At 38.6% G+C, this 15,358-nt stretch overlaps 2 protein-coding genes across 3 annotated transcripts; one reads left to right on the forward strand and one right to left on the reverse strand.

Annotated features, from left to right (window-relative positions):
• Window positions 1-3,309: 3,309 nt before the first annotated feature.
• LOC132972338 (zona pellucida sperm-binding protein 4-like) lies at window positions 3,310-7,130 on the forward strand. Its single transcript, XM_061035093.1, has 8 exons — window positions 3,310-4,500; window positions 4,704-4,888; window positions 4,981-5,078; window positions 5,180-5,322; window positions 5,409-5,601; window positions 5,711-5,858; window positions 6,799-6,874; window positions 6,958-7,130. Exons 1-8 carry the CDS (start codon window positions 3,927-3,929, stop codon window positions 7,047-7,049), a joined length of 1,509 nt encoding a protein of 502 aa, XP_060891076.1. The 5' UTR covers window positions 3,310-3,926; the 3' UTR covers window positions 7,050-7,130.
• A 2,072-nt stretch (window positions 7,131-9,202) lies between these two features.
• tmem263 (transmembrane protein 263) lies at window positions 9,203-14,788 on the reverse strand. Of its 2 annotated transcripts, none has more exons than XM_061035096.1 (3): window positions 14,657-14,788; window positions 12,830-12,903; window positions 9,203-10,269 (listed from the first exon to the last, which is right to left on the reverse strand). In XM_061035096.1, exons 2-3 carry the CDS (start codon window positions 12,897-12,899, stop codon window positions 9,968-9,970), a joined length of 372 nt encoding a protein of 123 aa, XP_060891079.1. In that variant the 5' UTR covers window positions 12,900-12,903; window positions 14,657-14,788; the 3' UTR covers window positions 9,203-9,967. The 2 variants fall into 2 exon arrangements, with proteins under 2 accessions (XP_060891079.1, XP_060891078.1); XM_061035095.1 differs by having other exon boundaries at window positions 14,593-14,767.
• Window positions 14,789-15,358: the final 570 nt, after the last annotated feature.

Raw genomic sequence — 15,358 nt, forward strand, 5'->3', positions numbered from 1 at the left:
TCCAGCTTCTCACATAGCAGTACTGGCTGTATGGTGTTAAAAGCACTTGAAAAATCAAAAAACATAATCCTCACAGTGCTATCAGACTTGTCTAGGTGAGAGTGGGCTCTGTGGAGTAGGTAGATGATGGCGTCCTCAACCCCCACCCTTGGGCAGTATGCAAACTGCAATGGGTCCAGGTAGCTGGTCACCTGTGGTCTCAGGTGGGCCAAGACCAGCCTCTCAAGTACCTTCATGATGTGCGATGTTAGGGCAACTGGTCTGTAGTCATTGAGGGCAGAGGGAGAGGGTTTCTTGGGGACCGGAATGTAGGGTCTGTGTGGCTATCAGGGGCCGGGGAGGTAGCCAAAGGCCTCGTGCTGAATCTATTGAAGAACACGTTCATCTCATTGGCCCTTTCCTGACTACCCTCTGCCTGATTTCCTTTCACCTTGAAGCCGGTTATGGTTTTCATACCGTGCCACACATCCCTTATGTTGTTCTGCTGGAGCTTGCTCTCCAGCTTCCTCCTGTATGCCTCCTTGTTTTCTCTCAGCCTCACCCTCAACTCCCTCTGTACGCTCTTCAGCAACTCACTGTCACCGTCCCTGAATGCCTTCTTCTTTTTATTTAGCAGACATTTTAAATCACTGGTGATCCAGGGTTTATTGTTTGCAAAGCACCTCACCTCCCTAGTAGGTACCACATTATTGACACAGAAGGAGATGTAGTCAGTTATACAGTCCGTCATGGAGTCAATGTTATTCCCATGGGGTTCGCAGAGCACATCCCAGTCTGTAGCCTCAAAACACCCTTGCAGGAGCTCATTGGTTTCCTGAGACCACCTCCTGACTGTCCTCGTGGTTACCAGTTGCCGTTGAACAATGGGTGTGTAGGTGGGACTAAGCAGAACCAGGTCATGGTCTGACCTACCAAGGGGAGGGAGGGCTGTGGATCTGTTGGGTACATGTCATGAAATACAAGTGCAGTAAGGTAATAGTTAGTATACATAACTTCCAGCTCTAGTTATGACCTGCTCTGACTCTTAGAATGTATATGTATTGTTTTGAAAAATTGAAAAGTGCTATATAAATAAAGGTATAATTATTATGTAATGTTGTTTATCTTAATTTTCTCAAACATTCAACTGATGTGTGATAAGACTGTCTTATATCTTACAATACAAAAAATAGCTAAGAATAGCCAGACAAGCAGTTCAACGATTGGTCAAATATTTTTAAAATCTCTGCTAAGATTGTAATTTTTACTTTACGTTATGTAATAACAGATTTGTTTTTTTTTTATATTATTATCTTGATCGCAAGTTAATTATAATGTTGTCTTAAGATGGCAAAGCTTGTTTCCTCTGAACAAAGTATTACTTGATCACATTATCTTTAAAAAATAGTGCTGATAAATTTTCACCAGAAAACAACTTGTGTGTAATGGATCATATTATTATGTAAAAGTTGAAAATGAACGACCAGTTTATTTGACAAAATAATATTTCTGCATTTAATATTGCAAAAATTATGATTTGCTTTGTTCCCAAGTTGGTGGTATTTTCTTGGTAACAGTGAAATGTCATGGGTCTTTTTGAATTGTGTCAAATTATTACAGTTGATTTATTTTGGTAAAACTATCAATGAAATAACACATTATCGTCATAAGCCTATATGCTAAGTTTAATTTAACTAAAAAACAAAGATCCCTCTGCGCTCAGCTACGTTCAGGAACATTGCCTTTAGCTTTAGAGAGCGGCAGGTTTAATGCCATGCCAGAGGAAGACCCAGTTTGTTTGTTGTGTGAGTTAGGAGAAACTGAAAATGAGATTCACTTTTTGTTTTACTGCCCGATGTACGCTGACATCAGGGATGTTCTTTTTAAAAGAATGTCTTCAATTTATCCTGATTTCTTTTGGCTAGATGATTATGAAAAACTTGAGTTGTGTTTTAAAAAAAGGAACTTTTGTTATAGCAGATTTTTGTTTATTTGTAAAGCCTGGGAAAAAAAGAGCGAACACGTTGTTTAAGACTGAACTGTGACAGGAGCCGGCAACTTTGTAATGTTATGATTTGTAAACGTGAACCACTGCAACTGAATTCTTTGGTGTCTTATAAGCCCATGAGGGTTGGGCACTTTGTGTGCATGACACAAATATAAATTAAATTAAAAAAAATCAATCATTATGTCTCAAAATGATGTACAATTTGCAGTTATTAAAATAAGAAAAAACAAACCCTCAATTTTTCAGCTGTATCCTACGAAGCTATAATAATTATATGATACTGCATCATTCTTTGACTAAAAGAGTCTTCTTAGTCTTCTAAATGTAATTTTGACTGACATGAATGGACTGAAGCTGCTCGGACACAAAGTCTGTCTGTCTATCTGTCTATTACAGACAGACTATTATAGAGGCCTGACAGTCCCACAGACAGTTTCAGGCTAACAGAGGTGGAGACTGACGTGAAGTCAGAGCCAGAGAAGCTGAGAATAAGAGAGAGGGACGAGCAGGAAAAAAACATCTCTGAAAACCTCTGAAACTCCACCAGAGAGAACATCAATGAGCAGAAACAAAGCTCCTCTTCCTTTTGCTGAGAGGAAAGAGACGGGAAAGAAATGCGGGACGGAGGTTGAGCTGCCTGTCGGTCCTTCATCATCATCTTTAGACGGACTCGTACAGCTTCTTCAGTTGGTTCTGTGCATCCAACATCAAATCAGACCTACTTGCTAATATCTCTGCTTAAACATAAACATGTCACATTTTAAATGTCTGAAGATTTTACCTTCAGGAAATTAAATAATGGTGATGAAACCAAGTCATCTTATTTCTTTCAGTCCAGATCTTTATCTACACTTTATTTCACACACCTGGCTCAGGTGAAGTCAGTCTAACGCGACAGTGCTGCTGAAATCAATCCTTCAGGGGAGTTTAATGATCCATGTTTGTTGAAAATGTTTTTAGAAAGGTGTTGAGTTACATTTTTTAGGCGCGGCTGTGGCTACGTTGGTAGAGTCGGTCGTCTCTCAACTGAAAGGTTGGCTGTTCGATCCCCACCTCCTGCAGCCACATTTCCAAGTTGGTGTATGAATGTGTATGAATGGGATTAGTTACTTCTGATGGCCACCTGAATGGGTGTGAATAGGTATGTGTGACCTGCGGTGTAAAAGCACTTTGAGTAGTGTTAAGGCTGTATGTTTCCCTGTGCTGTGTGTTCCTTCTCCACTTCCTGTTGTCTCCAGCCCAGGTGAAGCCACTAATTGAACAATGAGGCACACCTGGCCTCAGTGTTTAAAAGGCCAGTGCTGGCTGCAGAAAGAGAAGCATTTTGGAGGAGGCGTTTGGAGTTGGGACTGCTGTGCGGCTCAGTCAGGGATTGTCTGTTGTCTTTTGTTAAGTTACTTTCTAATTTGATCTTTGTTATCTTTAAGTTTAAGTAATTGTAATAAATCCCTTTGTTTTGACTTTTGTTAAGGTGTTTAGTGTCTTTTAATGATGGCAAATGATTGCATCTTATCTTACAAATTCACGGTAAAAAAACAAAAACACAGTTAATTACAAATAGAGTCTACGGCCATAGTGACCTTTAGAAGAGTGACTGTGACCCAAATGTTTTACATGTCAATATTTACTTAAGAGGCAAAATGTCATCCAAACCAGTGATCAGGAAGGAGACATGTTCCAGCCCCTCCTTTTACCAACACAGCTGATGAGTTGTGAGCTTTATCAAAAGAGATGTTGAATCATTTGCCCTGATAATGTAAAAAAAAAAACATATTGCGCAATAATACCCTGAAGCTTTTGAGTGGCTATAGAAAAGACAGGGAGCTGTGATTGGTAGTTGTGTGGCCTCAGAGGTTTTTTTTTCAGACCTTGTCACATATAAATTTGTCAGTACAAGTGATATACCAGGGAACTTTCCGGACCAAACTGCTGTTAAACCATGGCCAAGCGCTGGAGTGCCGCTTCTTTTGTGGCTCTAGCACTGCTTGGGTATTTAGTTGGGACTGAAGTTGACGCTCAGGGCTTACCGTGGCTGAAAAAGGGCCCTCCACCTCCTCAATATCCTCCATTTCAACAGGTCCCACCTTCACCGCCAAAGATTCCTCAATATCCTCCATTTCAACAGGTCCCACCTTCACCGCCAAAGATTCCTCAAAATCCTCCATTTCAACAGGTCCCACTTCCACCGCCCAAGACTCCTCATAATCCTCCATTTCAACAGGTCCCAGCTTCACCGCCCAAGACTCCTCAAAATCCTCCATTTCAACAGGTCCCACCTTCACCGCCAAAGACTCCTCAAAATTCATATCGTCAACACGATCAAGCCTCCCAAAATCCACAGTTCCCTCAACCAAAGCAACCGCAGAATGCAGTGCCACAGACACCTGTCATCCAGAGTTGTGAAGTTGAGGAAAGATTGAGAATCCCATGCGGAGTTTCTGACTGCTCTGCTGCTGACTGTGAAGCCATAAACTGCTGCTTTGATGGGCAAACGTGCTACTTTGGAAAGGCAGGTGTGTTTTTGAACTGTGTTGTTAACCTCAATTTAACAATTCTTGTTTAACTGCTCAGTTGAAAACTCTACTGTCAATAGCAGTTGGAAGGAAAAGATAGCCCTCAAAGACTAATCTTTCAACCTCCTAATGTTTTTACCTTTACGTTTGATCAATTATGTCTAATCTTCTAACCTATGATTTCGTGTTTTTTATGACAACAGTGACTGTCCAGTGTACCAAGAATGCCCAGTTCATTGTGGTAGTGGCGAGAGATGCCACTCTGCCCAATATCGATCTTGAGTCAATTTCACTGATGGGAGAAGGTCGAGACTGTACACATGTTGCCTCTAACTCTGGCTTTGCCATCTACCAATTTCCTGTCACTGCCTGTGGCTCTTTTGTTATGGTAACACCGTCATTTTCCTGACTTTTTGATCTTGATAAGGTAACTTTGGAGTTCATTATCCCAACTGTAATTTTTTTTTCACCTTTTAGGAGGAGGAGCCTGGGGTCATAATCTATGAGAACAGGATGTCTTCCTCATTTGAAGTTGAAGTTGGGCCTCGGGGGGGCATTACCAGAGACAGCAGCTATGAGTACATGAAATGTTTTTTCAAAACTTCTCTTGAGTCCAAACAATGTTATGACCAAAAAACATAATGCCTGTTGTCCTTTTCAGGTTGCTCTTCCAGTGTAGGTACACTGCCACTTCTGTGGAAACTCTGGTTGTTCAAGTATTACCATTAGATAATCCTCCTCTATCAGTTGCGGCTTTTGGACCTATCAGAGTACACCTGAGGTTGGCAAATGGACAATGCAACTCAAAGGGTTGTAATGAAGGTATGTATGTCTCAGCCTGCTAGTGTTATTTGTCAATAATTTCACAATGTTGGCTGTCATACTAACTGGTATTCCTGCTGTCGCAGCGGATGTGGCCTACAGCTCTTACTATACAGAGGCAGACTATCCTGTGACTACAGTACTGAGGAACCCTGTGTACGTGGAGGTTCAACTTCTTGAAAAGACGGATCCTAACCTTGTCCTGACTCTTGGACGCTGTTGGACAACCACAAGCCCCAACCCCCACAGTCTGCCCCAATGGGACATTCTGATAGATGGGTACGAAACATTTTAACTATCGTCCTGTTGATGGTAATGTGTGTTGATACACATTGTAGTCCTTTTTTTTGAAAAAAAAAAGCCTTAACTTTTCTTTCTCTCAATCCAGTTGTCCAAACAGGGATGATAACTACTTGTCATCACTGGTTCCAGTTGGTCCCCATTCAGGTGTGGATTTCCCAAGTCACTACAGGCGTTTCATTTTCAAAATGTTTACCTTCGTGAACAAAGAGTCAATGGAACAACTGAGGGAACAGGTAATAAACATCAACAATCACATTTGCAAAAGTATTATTTGGTATTCTCCAGCCAGTTTCCTTTGATGTCATGATGGGAGACTTGCATGCTGTTTTGTCATATGCTGTGTTACAGCTAGTGAGTCAGATACTGATGGAAATACGACCAGTTGTAATATTTCACCACATGACCTTAGAGATAAAAGAATAAAAGATAAACTGCATATAACACATTAACAGCTTATACAAGCATTTCACCAATTTCTACCTATGATTGCAGTTAGGGATTTGTAGTCTATTGTGTATATTAATTTTAGCTGAGAAGTTATTGAGTGCTAATGTTAGATGACATTAAACAACAACTAACCCAGCACTTTCACCATATTTCTAGCTAATTTTAACAGTTAGCTACGTGCGGTATTTGCAATGTTATCAAGTAGAGATGTAAGCTAGGAAGTAGGTCAAAACTTATTGCCAATCTTGTTGATCTTAAAATAAGTCAGATGTGGGGGTGCTGGTGGCGCAGTGGTTTGTGCGCGCATCCCATGTGTGGAGGCTGTGGTCCTCAAAGCGGACGGCCCGGGTTCGAGTCCGATCTGTGGCTCCTTTCCCGCATGTCATACCCTACTCTCTCTCTCTCCCTGATTTCCATCTCTATCCACTGTCCAATCTTTCCAATAAAGGCACCAAAAGCCCAAACATAATATAATAATAATCGTTTCAAGAAATAAGTCAGATGTGCACAATAGCTTCACGATCATCGCTCTGCAGTTGCTAAATCCTTTAGTATCGAGTCATGTTAATAACATTTTTATAGTTTTATGACCTCGGTCACAGAAATATGACATTATCTTCTTGATAACAGAGTTTGTGTGCTTTCCATTCTTGGATTGAAATGAGAGGAAAGTGGTCGCCATGTTACTTTGGAAAAACTGCCGCGCTAACCCTCTCTCTTGTTCAGGTGTACATACACTGCAGTACAGCTGTTTGCACTCCTGCTCAACGCAACTCATGCGAACCGTCGTGCTTCAGAAAAAGTAAGAAATAAATGTATAATCTGCAGAATTCAAAAAGCAACATGCGGTTGAATCTGACCATGTTTTGTATGATTGTCTTGTAGAGAGAGATGTCAAGGCTGTGGATCAGGCGACAGCTGGGCCAAAGGTCGTGGTTTCTGCCGGACCTGTGAGCTTTTCCCGAGATGTGCAGTAAACCGCAGAGTGTCGCGGTCAATAACATGGCAGAAAACATTAAGTAAAATCACTGAAGCAATAAATAACATTGTTGAGCTATTATTGGTGTGAGATGAATCAGACTTATATCATGGTTTTGTTTGCAAATCAAATAAAAAGGCCAAACATATGATGCAGGAAATCTTAAACCATCTTGTATTTTCTTCACAGATCAAGACGACTTCGTGTCACTTTTTGTCAGCTGTAATGTTCTGTAAATATCTTATTTTCTTTGCAAACTTTCTACCAAATTTATTGTCAAGACAATTTTAACACACAAGAGGCAATAATAAATAACTCCTGGTTATAAATGAGCCCTCTCAAATAAAACAAACTTTTCTTAACACGTTTTACTGTAATCAATAAGCCGTCACTTTTCCATTTGACCCAAGGTCTTGTTGTATTGAAAATATATTAGGTCAAATGTGTAAGTTTACAATAAATATCTAAATTCTAGCTGTACCTTGTAAGGGTTTGAAAATGGGGCTTTATGTCTCTTTTTGTTTTCAAAATAATAAAATGTTTTCTTGATAAGAATTTGCATTTTAAAAGGTGGCAATGGAGCTTCTTTAAAACAAAGTGTAGGGTTACAGCCCCCTGAATCCCCTCGGCACATTTTTATTTATTTAAACAGTTTCTGAAAATGTTACTGTTTCAATAAGGTCTGGAAGTTAATAACACATCCAAATATGCTGAAACACTGATATAAAGCGTTGATACCGTCACCCTGCATCGGTATTTTCCAGACAAAGGTAGCTTTAGAAAAAAAAGGCATTTTCTTTTCAGTTGAATTTAGTCGTACTGGTCTGTCAGTTCAAATAAAAAGTTGAAAACTCAAGTTAACACAGGGACACTTAAAGGCTTTATATGTGATTTTTTTTGATCCAGCAGATGTCGCCCTTGAGCACCAGCATGAAACCAAAACAACTGGCGCTGCATTGTTGTGTTAGCATGCTAATGCTAGTGATCTTTATTCTGCTCGTATCTTCACACTGCATGTAAATTTACCTGAAATGAGCGTGATCTAGAAACACAGTTAATCAGTGAGTACAGTATGTTATTCTTCTTTTCTCTAGTCCCTCAATTAAACAACTTTTATACAGGAGGGGAGGAGTCAGCCGGCCGTCCTGGCGATGTAAACAAAGTGAAGATAGGACTCTGAAAACTCTGAAAGCATCACAGACAGTGGGACTCGGGTGTTACACCCATTGTAGACAGTCATGACTCACAGAGTTATTTTCAGAGGATATACTTGATTTATATTATATTTAAGTGTGAAACATCACATAGAAAGCCTTTAAGAGCAGGATTAAATGTATGTCCGAGCTGAGAACTAAAACATTACAATTTGCCACGGCGTGAGGGATCTATGCTACAGTGATGCTTTTGTGTCCGCAGTAGCAGTTTTTACCCCCCAAGGAGATGTCATACTTTTATAGATCCCATTATCACCTTGTCAGTAGGCCTATCAATCTGTATAGCTGGTATAACATAAGTGTAGTGTAGAAAAGGTTATTCAATTACCTGAAAGGGGTCATATTCTTCTTTTTCTGGTTTTATATGCTCTTTAGTGTGTTTTCCAAGTGTCCTGTGCATGTTTAGGCACATCTATTTGCAAAAAGTCCGCGGAAATGCTGCTTCTCCTACGTCCTCCTGTTAGCTGTAGCATTAGCTGCATGTAACGCTCGGTTCTAGCCCCCCTCGATAAAAATGTGTCAGTGCGGCGTCATTGTCAGTGTGAGATCACTGATCTAAGCCCATTGGCTCGTTGTGGCAAGCCCTGCAGCTCATGTTGAAATTTCCGAGACACGTGCTGAGCAACTGACCAATAACGACAGAGCGGATCGGCAGACCAATCAGAGCAGACTTGGCCCACGTGGGGTCTAACAGTGTGGGCTCAACAGAGTGCAGCTGATGGACTCAGAGCAGAGAGGGAGCAAGGAGGAACAGTACATGAAAACAGACACTTTTTTCTGACTTTAGCTATTGTGAACGTACAAAAGTAGGAACATAGATTAAATATACGAACCCCAAAAAGGGCAGAATATGGGCTCTTTAAGACCAAAGAAGTCTTGACACATTTACACTACAACTGAAAATAAAGTTTATTAATTGAAATCAAAGCACTGTGAGTTTTAAGATGTAGAAAGAAATATTTATTTATTTAACGTGATTCTGTATCCAAAGCATGATTGCAGTTCCACCAAGCTGAGAAAAGAACCACCAGAGGATGATTTGAATTCAGAGGAATTTAAAAATGATCACATAAATTAACAAGAGGAATATCTACACCCCCACATCCAGCAGGCAGTTTAGATATTAAACCTGAATGCACTTTTCAAATGACATCGTATATATCAGATGTGTTTGTCTGGAAAAGTCTTAATAACACTGTAAACACTTTCTGACCCCCCCATGTGAAATATATTCCCAATCCCTATGAAACAGGTCCTTGTCAGTTACATTTCATAATTCATCAGTTGATTGTCTTGCAAGTGAAATAAGTGCATCAACACTTCCTTCTCTGGCACTGAAGTAAACTTAGCTGAAAAAATACAACAGCTTGCAGTGGGAACAATGGTGTGGCATATTATGAATAAAATGAAACATGGAATATTTTATTAGAAAAACTTCAGGCACGGGTGATAATCATTTGGTGAGTTTTCCTTTTGCTTTGCAGGTCCTCGCTGCATAACCAAATGAACCTGGGTGTACCAAGAGTCACATGGAAAAATTAAAAAAAATAAAGACAAAAAAAATCACCCTCACCAAATGTGTGCACACTGAACTTTTGAGTCCTTTGTCGCCCCTTTCCTTCTCATAAATGCTAAAAAACAGGCGTTCACAGTGTGAGCCATACACCTCAGCTGTGTGCATTCACACACGTCCTTCTCCTCTTCAGTCAGACTTGTCCTTCTTTTTGCCTCCTCCTCCTCCTATGGGAACTCTGCTGACCACTGCAGAGGCAACAGTAGTTACTCCTCCAGCTACAGCGCACACTCCCCCTTTTACCAGCCCCACGCCCATCGCAGGCACAGCAGCGACAGAGCACACAGCGGTCTTGGTTAGGTCCAGACTCTTTCCCCCTAACCAGGTCACACCGCCAACCGTGGCTCCCACAGCTCCTTTGGTGACACCATACAGACCGCCTGCCACCCTGCCGAACATGCCCGGCTGTGTCTGTGGGTGGTCCTTGTTCTCTGATATAAAAAAAAACAAGAAAAAACATTTTAAGATTCAATATATCACAGCCAAAGAATCAGAGACACAAATTGGTGTTTATGCTTTCAATTAAAAAAATGTTTGAAAACGGGTCTTTGTAGACCTCTGCATATTGCAGGCTAATAGAACAATAGCATTAACATGGAGAAACAGTGGTAGGCTGAGGATTACACGATGACTTAATGAAATGTGATCTGGAAAAGATAACATATACACTTAAAGACAAATGAGAATTATTTGACGATATCTGGGGCCTATATATTAATTTTCTTCGGGGTAAAGATCTGTCACATATTTTGAGCGAGGCTGGTAAAGAGTTGGCGATGTCTGTAATTGTGGTCGTTTTTGCAGAAACTGTTCTAGGGCAGAATATTTGTGATTAACAAATCATCTATGGCAATGTACTCCATCTGGTTATTTTTATTTAATACGGACAGTAATAATTTTGCAACATTTTGTAATTATATTTTTTATTATTGTATTTTACTTTTCCACCCTTATTTTATAAATTTGTATATATGTGCATGTGTATATCTTTTTTTTTTTTCTTATTTTATTTATTTAATTGTAATTGTGTGTCTTGGAAAAATGTTTAAAACTCAATAAACATATTGTTAAAAAAAAGAAAAAGTTTGAAATCCTCAGAGTCTGCGTGAAGATGTTTTAGCCCGATCATTTCTAGATTTTTTTTTTTTTATACCTACAATTCATCTGGCAGTCACTTTACACAAAGACACAACATCAGATAATTATACCTGTATGAGTTTGAATGTTTGTTTTTGTTGAAACTGTATGCTGCCAGATAACAAGAACCCCCTGATCTTAATGGGATAAACTTCACTAAAATAAACGTTAAATAAAACAATAATAAATACATCTTAGCCTGCCCGTTATTTTCTTTAGTAAGTCAAGGCTTTTAAGGAAACATCAAAAAAGAGTTACATTTTTCCAAAGCAATGTTCTTAAGCAAATTTGATGAATTCATATATCTATATTCAGTTAACTATAATGTCAAATAGAGAAGCAGCTCCTCAGATGAAGAAAAACTGGAACCACAAAATTATATATTTAGCTGGCAAAACAACTCAAATGACCACTGTCCGATCAGAAGTGTGTGAAACTCATTTTCTGTAGATCCACACCCGACTCTTCTTATCACAGACCACTGGGATGTATTTGTTGATTTAAGTGTCTTTGTTCTTTTTATGACATTTCTACAAAACAGAGAAATTAATAATGCCAACTTTGGTGTACAAGAAAACCGAGTGTGTTTTTTATTCCTCATCTCTGAGTTTATTAAAATGAGTCATGTGTATGATTTTTATGCGACCAAACTTTGATGGTGATTGAAAGAATGCATGCATGAAGGTATCTTGACTAAAGGGAACAAGTGAAAATGCATTGATCCCACATCTGCTGTGAGACTTGTAGCACAGGACATTAAGATGGGGAGGAAGTACTTCACCCCACACCTCACAGACTAAATGGACAGCTGACCACCCCACAGTGTGCAATATTAACCTTAAAAACAAAAAAACAGAGTAATTATATCATGTGAAAAATATGTGTGCAATAACCTCAGGTGCAATAAGAGATGTAGAAAGTAGAGACAAGAAAACATATTTATATTTTCATCTCATTGTACAGTGTTCCCCTTTGTTATTTTTGTGTATTATATCTTTGCTTTAATACAGTGTATAGCTTCTGTACAGTTTATTTTAAATCACTTAGCTGTTACTACAACTTATTTATTTTTACTTTAACTTTTTTTTGTACTTTTCTACTCTTTTTTTATTATAATGCTATTCTATTTTATATATAATTTTAACTTTTTTGTAGAAGCTGACTCGGAGAAACGCACAGAAATTCCAATGTACCTGTACTGTCCTGTACCTGTGCAAATGGCAATAAACATCTATTCTATTCTACCAGTAATAGCATGATTTAACACATTTTAGATGATGCTGAGGATACAGAAAAAAAAAAAAGTTGGCAAGATTTTAGAGAAAATGTCGAAAAGTTGATGCCTTCTACGAGCGTGTTGCATCCAACCCACTTCACTTTACTCAGTATTGATCTACTGCATATAGATCTGTTTACTTCTGTTACTTGGATCGCCATCCACTTATATCTCTATTCTACTTTATCTATTTTGTATTTTAACTTTTGTATTTAAATTGACAGCTTATATTTTAGTTTCATATTTTTAGCTTATACCTTGCACTGTCGTTACGCTATACTGCTCTAGGTGACTTTTGAATTGTCCCCCAAGGGACAAATAAAGTTTTTTGAATTTGAATGAACCATCATATCAAGTTGTTTCACAGTAATGCCAATTGACTAATCAAACTAGACCAAATCGTCCATAAAACTCATGGACGCTGGATACTTCAGATAGAGCCAATTACTAAACATTTAATAATCCTTATTCCCAATACAACTGTTCCTACACGTGTTCTTAGAAAGACTGCTGCTACAGTATAATCTCTCATTGTGGAGCACACATTGGGCTGAACAAACAGTTATTAATCCCTTTACCTGTAGCTTCTGGCTCATCTTTAAGGTATGCAGGCATGTCATCGGGCACCTGCTGCTCCGCCTGACTCATCTCTCTGAAAAAAAGAAACAACCTAATTACCAAATACAGCGACACATTAAAAAAAACACAGAGAACTTTAGGGAACTGTTTTTTAAATGTCCCTTTATGCTTTTCAACACCAGGCTGTGCTCTTATGTTTGTGTTTACTGCTGACTTGTATGTTGAGAGGACAATAGCAGATACAACATAACTGCTGAGGTTTTTATCCCATCAAAACTGCACACTGAGCCAAACAAAGATGTTACACAGACTCTACAGAGACAGGTTAATCATAATGTTAACAGTTAAACATGTGACAGAAGTAAGCACACAGAACAGAGAATAAGAGAGCTTGATTTGGGTGTGCTGCTGCTCTTAAAAACAAGGCAGACCTGTTCACAGTGTTTGCTGTTAAACTGATGATGACATGACAGAGATGACATTAACTGTACGTTTAAAGTTATTGACTACATATCTGTAGTGCTGATTATCCAATAAACCAAATTACTGAGTACTCTTGAATTTTAAATGATCTTTAAGCACAGTTTGGAGTTTTAAAATGTGCCATCTGTAGCAGGACAAATGCCTTTGGCGATGCTGCTTTCAGCTGTTACGCTCCGAGACTGGAACGACCTTCCTGAGTGTCTGAGAGGAGCCCAGAATATAGAGATTTTTAAACGCAGTCTTAAAACTCATTTATTCAGTCTGGCTTTTATATAGTGCTTTAAATCAATTAAAATCTTAACATTATTGTATTGTCTTTTTTATCCTACGACAATTTTAAATATTTTCCTCTACTTATTTATATTAATATCTTTTTGCTTTTATGTATCGTATTTTCTTTTTATACATATTTTTTAATTCTTATTGGTGTACATTAGTCTCTCAATGATTTTATAAACTACTTTTTGTCAATAACTTTTCTGCACTCTTGTAAAGCACTTTGAACTGCAATTTAATTTGTCTGAAAGGTGCTTTATAAATAAAGTTTGATTGATCTGTTTTGTATGGTTTTGTTCCCTGTTATGATTCATCTCAGTCAAAGGCTTTATAAGTAGCCTACTCAGTCATGTAGTTTAAAGATGGACGAATGAAGACATAACTTCATAGTACATACAGTACAGCAATGACATGAATTAGTGGCTAAACAACCGTGTGAAACTGCGCATCCTACTTGTTTACTTCCCAATTTTAATGTATGAAAATAGGAGGCCTGCTATAAACTGTAGCATTTGTTTCGTTGAGGTCTGTGGCGGTTAGGCTACGTTACGTTACGTTTACGTACGCTAACGTGAAAACCAACAGGCAGTTACGTTACAACACGACAGACGTGGATGTTAAATACAGTTGTTTTAAAATTCGTCGATTTCTTTTTTTAATGCTTACTGCTTTGTTGTAACTTTTCAAGCCCACAAAATGAGTTTTATTAAAAGCCTGAGGTTTTTAAAAAAAAAGCTAAATTAACGTGTTCAATCATCTAACAGACACGTCATTCCCGAAACACAAAAGCATCACTTTGAAGGTTTGTTTCCATTACATCGATCTATAACATATCTAATCTCTCTGTCAGGGAGTTTGCTGATAAAGATTGTTTTGGTAAGATACTTTGGCTCACTTTTATCTTCAAACTATCGCTGTTTGTTCTGCAGAAGTTTTCATAGCTGACTCTCATCAAAGAACCGTAACTAACCCCCTCATCTAGTTTACATAGATTACCACGTACCTTGTTTTCTAACGTAAACAAACTGCTCCAATTGTACTGTACGGGACCTTAACAACTTACTGACCCCGATAATGTCCAGGTTTTCCCGGCCTGTAGTAGCTGCTGCCTGGGTTAGGCTGGCTTGTGTTGTCAGTGTGTGTGACTGAATTTTGGAGCAGGATTTGTCTCCACCCATAAAAACACACACAGAGGTCCACAGTGTCTGCAGACTGGAGCTCCAGCTGCTGGCTGCATGTAGGCTACTGTATGCAAATAAATCAAGTGCTCCCTGGGGACTTGAAATTGAGTCTTTGGAACAGATAAACATGGGTGAATTTTTTTTAATAATCAAAATTGATATTAGATGTTTTTGTCATAATTTTTAATAAAAAAATAGGCATAAATTGAGTGGTTTATTGCAGGAAACTATTGGATTAGGCTATGTAATAGTGCATGTGCAAACAGAAGTCCAAAATCCACCCCCTTCCCTCTAATTGGAAGTGATACAAACCCTCCATCATCCATCAAACACCCTCTCTCATTTAATTGAATCTGTAGACCTGTAGATGTCAAATGTTGTATTAAATAAAATGCAGGATTGCAATAGAAGCACAACTTTCACAGCTTTAATGTGTTTTAATTTACACAATACTCTGAAACTCAACTTATTCTTAAAAAGCATCAATCAAAGATAAAGATAAACTTTATTGATCCCCCATGGGGGAAATTTTTTCATTACAACAGCTCAAGAAAACAGGAAACAGGAATATAATTATCAAAAATAGCA

Source organism: Labrus mixtus, chromosome 4 (genome assembly GCF_963584025.1).
Source record: "Labrus mixtus chromosome 4, fLabMix1.1, whole genome shotgun sequence".
NCBI classification, from domain to species: Eukaryota; Metazoa; Chordata; class Actinopteri; order Labriformes; family Labridae; genus Labrus; species Labrus mixtus.

Excerpts from the sequence above, each read along its gene's own strand:
- LOC132972338 (XM_061035093.1), top strand. The coding sequence starts at position 3,927 with ATGGCCAAGCGCTGGAGTGCCGCTTCTTTTGTGGCTCTAGCACTGCTT. Across the intron at positions 5,859-6,798 it reads TGGAACAACTGAGGGAACAG|GTGTACATACACTGCAGTAC; the intron begins GTAATAAACATC and ends TCTCTTGTTCAG. Across the intron at positions 6,875-6,957 it reads ACCGTCGTGCTTCAGAAAAA|AGAGAGATGTCAAGGCTGTG; the intron begins GTAAGAAATAAA and ends ATTGTCTTGTAG.
- tmem263 (XM_061035096.1), bottom strand. The coding sequence starts at position 12,899 with ATGAGTCAGGCGGAGCAGCAGGTGCCCGATGACATGCCTGCATACCTT. Across the intron at positions 10,270-12,829 it reads AGATGAGCCAGAAGCTACAG|AGAACAAGGACCACCCACAG; the intron begins GTAAAGGGATTA and ends TTTTTATATCAG.